This window comes from Cariama cristata, unplaced genomic scaffold (assembly GCF_000690535.1).
Source record: "Cariama cristata isolate BGI_N322 unplaced genomic scaffold, ASM69053v1 scaffold13100, whole genome shotgun sequence".
In the NCBI taxonomy this organism is placed as follows: Eukaryota; Metazoa; Chordata; class Aves; order Cariamiformes; family Cariamidae; genus Cariama; species Cariama cristata.
Genome location: NW_009594188.1, coordinates 7,915 through 17,247, shown reverse-complemented (window position 1 = coordinate 17,247; position 9,333 = coordinate 7,915). Strand labels below are relative to the sequence as shown.

At 47.2% G+C, this 9,333-nt stretch overlaps 1 protein-coding gene across 1 annotated transcript; it reads right to left on the bottom strand.

Annotated features, from left to right (window-relative positions):
- Positions 1–3,097: 3,097 nt before the first annotated feature.
- GHRH (growth hormone releasing hormone) lies at positions 3,098–7,164 on the bottom strand. Its single transcript, XM_009697156.1, has 6 exons — positions 7,085–7,164; positions 6,148–6,279; positions 5,149–5,253; positions 4,403–4,540; positions 3,998–4,057; positions 3,098–3,101 (listed from the first exon to the last, which is right to left on the bottom strand). Exons 1-6 carry the CDS (start codon positions 7,162–7,164, stop codon positions 3,098–3,100), a joined length of 519 nt encoding a protein of 172 aa, XP_009695458.1.
- Positions 7,165–9,333: the final 2,169 nt, after the last annotated feature.

Sequence of the window (9,333 nt, the reverse complement as noted above, 5' to 3'; positions counted from 1 at the left end):
GGCTGTTCTCTCTGCCTTCAGGATGGTGCCAGGCTGGGCTGTGCTGAGTTGCAGTGGACCATTGGGGCTCAGGCAGGAGGAGTCCTCAGGGCCTGGCTCTTGTGGGGAGCCAGCTGTGGTGCTGGCATGCCTGGCTGTGTCTGACCTTGCAGGTTTGGTGGATCCCTTGGGCAGGTTCACTTTCTTTCCAGCCTCTGGAAGTAACCTTTTCACTCCAAATACGAGTTTGAGGTTACTGCCTCTGTTCTGCTATGAAGCTGGTTGCCATGTGGCCACATTTGAGTTACTTGAGCTCTAACTTCTTGATAAATCGCTACCTTCAAGACCACTAAGCAGTGCTGAGGCAGCAGACTCGGGCTTTATTGAAGGACATGCTGATAGTAATAACTAAAAGCCAAAATCTCCTCCTGTTGAGCAACTTCCATGTGGGAACTTAACAGTGGTCCCTCCCCAGCATCTATGTGTTGGCTCCTGTTTGTCCCATGTCAGACTAGTTTCTTTAAAGGCCTTTTGGCAAAGGAACTTTATCAAATGTCTTTTGGAGATCCAAGAAAATTAGTCAACCAGCAAGCATGTGGATAAAGGGTGTGGAGCCAAATCCTCCAAAGAACTTCATGTGTGAGACATGACTGCACTTCATAAAAGCCATCTTGCCTCTGCCCCACTGCAGTTGTTCACACTTAGCTCACTGTTTCTGTTCTTTGTAATGGTTCCTACCCATTTGTTCATTGTGAACATTTTACTGAATGCCGCAGAGGTTTAATGAACTACTCCTTTGACCTCCTCTGCACCCCAAAAACCTGGTCTCATGCTGCATTTAAGTCCTCTGGGACTAAAGGAGTTTTAAGCAAGAAATAGGCTACTATTTGTGGTATTTTACCCTGGAATTCTTTTTCACCCTGATGAGTTCTTTTTGAGCCTCTTACTTGGTTACTGCTTACTGCTTACTTAATCAGTTTTCGTTTATAACTGATTTTTTCTACTGATGCTTCATGCTAGGACAGTACTTTCCCTGTGCCTGTAGAGCTCTGGCACGTTATCCAAGGAGAGCACACATGCAAGAAGAAAACCATGGAGTGCTACTGTGATGTATCTTCTCTAAGCTGTGCGCGTTGCTATTGATTTTTCTACCTCCTTGGCTATGTGTTGGGAAAGGTTGGGTTTTTTTCTTTTGGCCTCTTATTCCTCAGACATTTTCTGATTTGCTTCATTTGTTTTTATATTTAATCTCTCAAAGTGTGAGCACTTGTTTCCTCGTTTTGATGCAAACTGGTTTCAAAGCAATCCCTTTTATTCCAAGTAGCTACACTCACCCAGCTGTTTAATCATGCAGACATAGGTGTTTCCAAAGTGTTTTCGATAGGTCTTTTGATTTTATTGGGAGTATCCAATCTAGTGTTTTCATATAGCTTTTATGCCACTTAACAGAATTTTATTTTTTTTTTTACTAGCATGTTTACTTACTACTTCAGGAAGCTGCTTTGTTTTTTATAATTCCTTTCCTTGGAGCAAGTGAGTCCTGATGGCTTCAGGTGTGTTAGTTGTTACAGAACAGATTTACAAACGCATTTTGAACCAGGCCTACTCAGGTTGTTTTTTCTTTTGCGGGTTCTCTGTCCAGCTGTACTGTGAAGCAGAAGGATGGCTTACATCTCACTGTGACAGCTGCCTGCCTACGGAAGGGTAACAGGTCGCCCATTAGTGCACTTGCTGCTGTCACTGCCTCACTGATCTCCTGCAACATTCCCTCATTTCTTCCCATCCTGCTGGGCAGTTAGTAATATTTTCATAGTGCTGGAATTGTAAAACCTGAACAGAGAGAATGTAATCTGTAGGCATTCGGTGCAAGTATGAAGTCATTTCCGTGCATACTGAAGCCTAATGTCCTAAAATATGGTCACCTGAGGCAAAATAGATGCTGTCTACTGCTGACTGTCAAGGAATTGTTCGGGTGCAAGGAAAAATGATTTCGCAGGCCTTAATATATGTTTGCATGCATTTCCAACCTGGTATTGAGTTATTGGTGCTGGACCTGGTGCCTTCATTAGCACAGCTCTGAGTCATCCTCGGTGCAGTTGACCACTGTCTTTGAGCAACATCTTCCATTCTGGGCCCAAAATCAAGAAACTAACATCTCAACAGACAAAGAGCCATCTTGACCTGCTGTTGGACAGGTTTATTTAGAACAACTTTTATTTCCTGCTAATGATGGGAAAAGCAGACCCCATCCTGATGTTATTTACACTTCTGAAGACATAATTATTACAGAAACAAGAGGAGAATTGGGGTGACAGGGAAGGAAGGAGCAGTATGAGATCACTGGGTTAATAACTAACTTCTTTGAAAACGTTTACGGTTGTAACTCTATCCACAGTGGAGTTCAGAGCCACTGGATGGCATGTTGAATTAAAACAGTGACAACCCAGTCTGATGCACAGGGATCTTCTTTAACTCTGGCAGAGCTGTAGCTTCAGTTTGCACGCCTCAAGGCTGAGCAGTAACTGTAGCTGAGCTTTTTCGAGTTCAGTTTTGCTGCCAGGGCTCTGTATCAAGGAGATAGACAGCAGGAGCCCACAGCAGTGTTTCTAATGGGTGGTAGATGTGTGGATTCATGTCTTAACTCACTCTGACTTGAGCCATGTGTGTGGTTGTGCCATCAGCATCTATTTAGAGGAGGCTGTAATCAATTTACTAAGTTGCCTAAAGGTGCCTTTTGGTGGCCTCATGTTTATTAATCAGGCCCTCAAACAGAATGATGACTTGGCAGAAATTTCACTACGCCTTGTGATTTGAAAGCCTTAATTAGTAGACAATATGTCCCCAGGATTACGAATGTACTGGTTGTTTTTGTCTTTGTGTGTAAAGCAGCCTGAGGTTAAACCACGGAGGTATTTTTTTTTCCTGATTCAGTATACAGACTAGTATTTAGAGAGGGGAGTTAAACTGCAAAGACTGAAGTAAATTAAGTAGTGCCTCAGAACTGTATTCCTTTGAACAGATCTGAGGAGTGTATGCATCAGTTTCCAGCTGGTCACATCTGGGAATGTCTTCATTGCTGTGAAGGGCTTACTGTACAGTTAGGTCCATGAGCTCTGAATTATTCTAGACAGAAGCAGGAGGAAAAGAGAATTATGAGAAATTTCTGTGAGCACACACAGAAGCATTTCACTCTGTAGAGGCTTTTCCTGGCTGACCTTATTTGCGGAAGGGTAACTAAGTCAAGCATGGCAAGAGGGATGCTGAAATGCCATGCTCTCCCAGCTGAATCCATAGGCACTATTTATGTAAAGTTCAGATCTCCACCCCCTCTCCAACCCGCTTTTTGTTTAGTATGCACACAAGTCTCTCCACAGCCCTTTATATTGTGCTGGCTAGGGTTAGACAGGCTTAATTTCTATGGGACAGAGAAGTAAGAGTAGGTTGCTTCAAACAGGACGACTGACATTTGTACGAGTGAAGGTATTCCGAAGGATGGACTGTCTGCTGCCTCTCAGTCCCCCAGGGCTGGCAAGATTTAGAGCCTAATTCAAGTTCCAGGTGACTGCTTTCAGGAGTGAGAGGTGCAGAAAAGAGTAAGACTTCTTCTATTCAGTGCAGGGAAAGCCTAAAATGTCCCAGGGATATAGAGGCAGGTTCCGCTCCTGGGGGAAGACTTCTGTCTGCCTTTAGCCTAGCTTAGACACTCGGGCACACTGTCTCAGGTGGCTTTACAAGGCGGCTTTTGGTTGCTGCAAGCCTGTTCCCAATCACATGCAGCTTCACAACACTCGTGGTCTGTCTGTTCAGACTAAGAGGACTTTAGGTACTTGACAAAATTGATTGGAAGTTTTTTCCCCTTAAATTGCAGCAAGCCCCCTTTTTCATGGACAGTAGTTGGCTTTGCTGAAGGAGAGCCTTCAAACCGCTTGAGCAGTGCAGAAGCAGCATTGTGTACAGAATTGAGCAGAGAATGGTACTCACCAGAGCATGGGGAGATGAAAAAGGGAGAAGTATTTACATGAGCTTAGCCAGAGTGCTGGGAAAGCCTTCTAACCGACTGCTGCTGATGTCCTGAGGCCTGTGGAAAGAAGAGAATAGGACAGTGATGGCATAATCGGGATTGAGAGAGAAATTCTTTTTTTCCACTGCTATTTTACTGAATTAGGGGGTTGAGAAGCCGGCACAGTGATGTGCTACTGTGTGTGGTGCAGGCTGGCTTAGGACAGGCTGCTCCTTATCTGCGCCCTACTTGCCCACGTAAGGGAAGGGCTGGGTTATGGGGTCAGGTAAGAGCTTTATTCTTTCCCAGAGTGTACCTGAGGGATGGTATTTAATCCAGTAGCTTCACATCTGGAAGCCAGACAGCAATAAGGACCTTGTCTTATTCCTGCGGTGAGCAGATAATGAACTAATTCCCACCTACCTCTGATTCTGCAGAATGGCTCCCAGGAAGTCCCTTAGTACCATCTGTTGGTGGTAGCGGCTGTCCATCAGGATGCTGTCAGACTGGCGCCTTGTCAGAAATTCATGCACCCCTTCTCCTGGGCTGTTCTCACTGCTTCTGTTACACAAAGATGAGAAACATCTTTGTTTCAGAGAGGCTTTTTAGTCCCTTGCTCAAAGTTTGGCTTGGGCTAAGCAGCACGGGAAGGGAACCTGCTGGGTCTGAGCCATTCTGCTTAATTTCAGTAAGAAATTGGTCAGCTGTATTTGTTCCTGGGTTAGAAGAGGGATTGGAGCTGGCTCGCGTCTGACTAGTTGCTCTTATTTAGTGGCAGTCACTGATCTATCTAGCCAAAGCTACCCGAGTGGTAGCGGAGAGTCTGTTTTCTGTGTTCAAACCAGATCAGGGATAACAGTTTCCTACTAGTGAATGATCACTGCAACTATTATTTGCAAATATTATTGCTTGTTGATATTATGGTAGAGGTCTCAGCTGATCTGATGCTTATAGCCTTGGAGGAAAGAATTAATTAGGCTGCTTAATGATAGTTGTGATTAGGGGGAGCTGAGACATGGGGATGCAGGATGCCCTTCGGGATGTGAAACAGCAGGAGAGGTTGCTTCTGTTGCAGTGGAAAGCAGCTATTTCTGCTACATGCATGAAAGAAACTGCCCAGTGTAATAAGCAAAACATTAGCCCTAGGACAGCAAAATGCTATGGCTTACCCAAGCCGCTTGCCAATGATGGTCTGTAAGAATTTGCGGGCGGAAATCCGTCCCAGGAATTTCCGGTAGTTGTCGGTGAATATGGCATCGGCATGGCGCTGCATCCTAAGGGTGAAAGACAAGCACAAGGTGTGCTCTTTGAGCTAGCAATGGGCTTTCTAGGTGAGAAACAGGTGTTTCGGATGACAGAACACAGCAGATGTAACACTGCTGATATCAGGGGCAGGTAACCATAGCAAATGCCTTTTGGTATTGGACTGTGTTAGTGTTGGAGGCTAAAAGGATTTGAGGGAGCTCAGTCCTGACACAGAGGCAGGAGGCAAAATAAAATATCTGTCAATCAATATCCACACTAAACCAGGTAAGGAGAAGTGCCTGCAAACCAAAGATGAGGTCAGAGAACCAGTGGAAAGGAGGAGGAGAGCCCCAGGCTGGGAGAGGGCAGAGCTGGGGCTGTGCAGCAGCACTGTCACCCCCGGGAGGGCTGTGCCTGGGACAGGGTGACAGGAGCCTCCAGCAGGTCTCTAGCCTGTGGTTAGAGCCAGGCTCCCAAAAATCCACGCGTAAGGGAAGCCCAAGTCACTTGGCTGGTCCCACTGTTGTAAGGATGAGTCCTCTGGGCTTCAAACAGAAATAATCATCCTCCATCTCCTGGCAGGGATGGAATGGAGAGGCTCTAACAACCGTGCAGATGGATTCCCATAGCTCGGTGGAAAATCATGTTCCCTGCAGGAGCCCTGGGCCTGTGACTCTGCCCCTGTCAGTATGTCCCTGCTGCTGGGGGACGGCAGGATGTGGCTCTGGACATGGGTGATGGTGAGAGCTGGCACCGTCCCAGCCTTCTGCTCCGGTAGCAGGACGCAGCAGGGTTCTCCCTCCTGGAGCCTGGACTTTGTGGTGCTGGTGGGACTAAGTGACCTGCTTGTCTGCTCCCAGGCTGGGCGAAGATGGTAACCAGCGTACTCTTGCTGCAGCAGGGCTGAGAGGTGAGGTACAAACCTTTTCTCAGTGGGGTCTGTTAACAAACCCTCCTCCTCCTTTTCCTCTGTTGAGGGGTTATGGCTCTGCAATGGGCTGCTGTGCTGTGGCTGGAAGTTCATGGCCTTGCCAGCAACTGGCCCTGCACTGTACCTGCAAGACAACCCAAGGCATACTGCGAGATCTGCTCAATTGCCAGTCGGGGATCAGCTGTCTTGACAGCTACTCCCTGTTCTGCTTTTTCTTTCTCCTTTTGCCATCCCCATCTCAACAGTAACGCCAGTGTTGTCCATCCCCCCAGCTAGAAGCTGCCCTGAAGCTGTCAGCAATGAAAAGATGGTTGATAGAGCTGCCTCAAACACACTTCCCCGCACTGAGGAGCTCCCAGCATCCTTGATATCATTATGCCATGGCTTTGGCACAAGGCTAAAGCATTTTCTGTGGGACATTGCCAATCTGCGTTATAGAACCCAGTCCTCAATTTTGTGCTTCCGTCGGTTTGTAGTCATAGGAAATAATATTACAACTTCTAACAGTCGACAAAAATACGTGAAATTATTAATAGGCAGCTGTTGAGTTCATGTACTAGAATATCTGCAGTTCTGACTTCAATGCAGGTGGCCTGCAGGCACAAATTTTAATCAGTGATGGAGCTGGAGGTGCTGCCTGCTCTGGAGATTGCCAGATTTGCCTTTATAGAACCCAGCATTCAATTCTAAAACCAACTGCTTGGGCTGAAGTATTCTATCAGGTGCCTGCCTTCTTTGGAATCCACCACTAGGCTAGCAATGCACCCAAAAAATTAAGCCAGAGCAAAGAAATAGGCTTACCAATGCACATATACTGTTCATCTGGCTTTCAGAAGTGCTGACAACTTTCATTTGGCACGTGCTTATTTTGCACAAGGTCAGAGATGAGGCAGGGAGTGACAGCATGGATAAAACACTCAGCAGCTTACCTGAGAGCTGGGTAGAGAGGCGAGGAGATGGAGCATGCAACTAAATGCAGGAACAGGAGCAGGATGGCCTTATCCAGCATCTTCCACCCTTTGGAGTCACCTGAAATGCAGAGCAGTCTTGAGTCAGCAGCAGTGAGATGCCCTGGGCCAGGAGTGGAGGCCAAGTGCTTTTGTATTCTTGGTCCCCCTGCTCACTTATTGACACGAAGGGACTAGAAATGTGCCTCCGTGTTTGTGATTATGGTGTTTCCCAATGCAGAGATGTCTTGATGTGGCAAAGTCTTCCCCAGGGAGTGCAATTCCTGGAGGCGATGGCTGGCTGTGACCCCTCAGGGAGCTGGTGGCTCCCTTGGGTCGGGAGGTAAGGCTTATCAGCAGGGTTTCCATGCTGTGGGACCCCCTTATTGACCTGTCCTGCTGCTGTGATTGAAGGAGAGCTCTCAGGCTGGGGTGAGCCCCAGGGACCACTGCATGGGCTGTAAAAGCACCTGGATGCTGGAGGACAGCAGTTAGCAGGGGCTGCCACAAGCAACCTCACCGCCTGCACAGGACTATCTGCCACCAGCCCCTGGGACCTCTCCTGCCCTCTGCTCTCCTGGGGACATGTGTCTGCTCACATGGCTTGGGTAGAAGGGGGACGGGACTGAAATACATCCCTTTGGAGGAGCTGAACTGCTGCTGTGTTGAGAGGAGCCCCCCCCCGCTGGCGCTCAGCGAGGCCCCTACAGAGCTCTGAGCACCGGCCTTGGTGGAAGGCGAGATGGACTTGAGCTGTGTATGTCTGCCCTCCAACAGACGGCTGCGGTGCTTCGTGTCCTGGGGCTGGCTAAAGTGCTGTGAATGACTCAGGACAGAGCTGTCTGAGGTCACACACCCTCCGGAGCTGAATGCGATGCTTTTGTCATTGCAAGCGAGGGACAGTAGGAAGATATTTCAGTGAAAGCTCTTCCTGAGTTTTGATTGATCTTTTGCTCAAAAAAGATTCTTTAAGAATGTGGATAGAAATCTTTAAAATATCAAGGTTCCCTGTTCCCTGTTGTATTTTACACAAGAAAAGAGCAGAAAGATGTTTGATCTCCATAAGAGAAAAAAAAAAAGCCCTTCCAAATGTATAACAATACTTCCTTGCAAAAAGAGCAGTTTCCAAATGGAAAAGGTTTGGTTGGGCTTCTAATTGCCCAGGTGAACTTTCCGAGCAGTGGGTTTTACTGATGGTGGTGGTAGGAGAGGGCCCTTTCTGATGGAAAACATCAGCAGTGAGCTCTGTTTTACTGCTCGGAGGTAGCTGCCCATTCTCCTGATTGTAGATCAACAGAGTGAGGGGGAAGGCTAATTCAGGACTGGTGGTCTTGCAAGTGGGTCCAGTCTTTTTACCGTGGAAGTTAATAACAGAAATGGTGGCAGTGTCAGAAGTGCATGGACAGACATGGGAAAACGTGGTGCACTAAGAAATGGGGGTTCTTATCCCAAACTCATTCTCAGCCTGGTCCCTGTTTCCAGCTGCTTGTGCCCCCAGCCAGGGGACCAGCAGGTTCCCCACCTGTTCGCCTGGGAGCAGTGCTGTCGCTCCTGGCTCCAGCAGAGCTTCTTGTGAACTCATGCGTGGCGTTCCCTACCTCCGACACACGGTCTCTTAGGGAATCGCTCTGGCCCTTCAGAGAGTCGAATGCTCAGAAGCAGCAAAAAAGTGACTTTGAGAGACTTAGAGGGCTTCTGGGTTTAGAGCAAATTTCCTGCTTGCTTCCCCCCCCACCACCACCACCTTTTTCCTTTGAACTTGAAAAAGCATGCTTCTCTTCTGCCTTTCCCCTAAATATCTCCAAGACAAATCCCAAACCAGATCTTTCTAGATAGATGATCTAATGCATGTGTCGGGGGGTACCAGGAGACTGTGGCACCAGCATCTGTAGAAAGTGCCAACCAAGAGATTCGATCAGTACCAGGAAAGCTGCTATGTGAGCTGAGAAGTTAAGTATCAATGTAAATGAAAACAGCCCAATGTTGTCTACTTCCCTTTTTTCTTCTTAGGATAGAGCCCTGATTACCACTTTCTGTATCTCGTTTCTCTTCTTTGAATGCTGGGTTTTTCTCCAGAATCACTTTTTGTCCCTTTGAGGTTTTTTTTTTCTTTCTCTACTATTACTTTGCAATATTTTGTTTGTTTGTTTCTGGCTTTGCCTTTCTTCCCCTGTCTTGCTTTGTCTTCTCTCCCTTAACTACAGTCTGCTGCTCATCCCAGCTTTTTGGGT

What these genes read in the sequence shown, in the direction of transcription:
- GHRH (XM_009697156.1), bottom strand. Translation starts at nt 7,164, where the DNA reads ATGCTGGATAAGGCCATCCTGCTCCTGTTCCTGCATTTAGTTGCATGC. An exon ending in ACAGACCCCACTGAGAAAAG is followed by an intron (nt 5,254 to 6,147) that starts GTTTGTACCTCA and finishes TTTCACCCTTAG; the next exon opens with GATGCAGCGCCATGCCGATG. An exon ending in ATCATTGGCAAGCGGCTTGG is followed by an intron (nt 4,541 to 5,148) that starts GTAAGCCATAGC and finishes TTTGTGTAACAG; the next exon opens with AAGCAGTGAGAACAGCCCAG.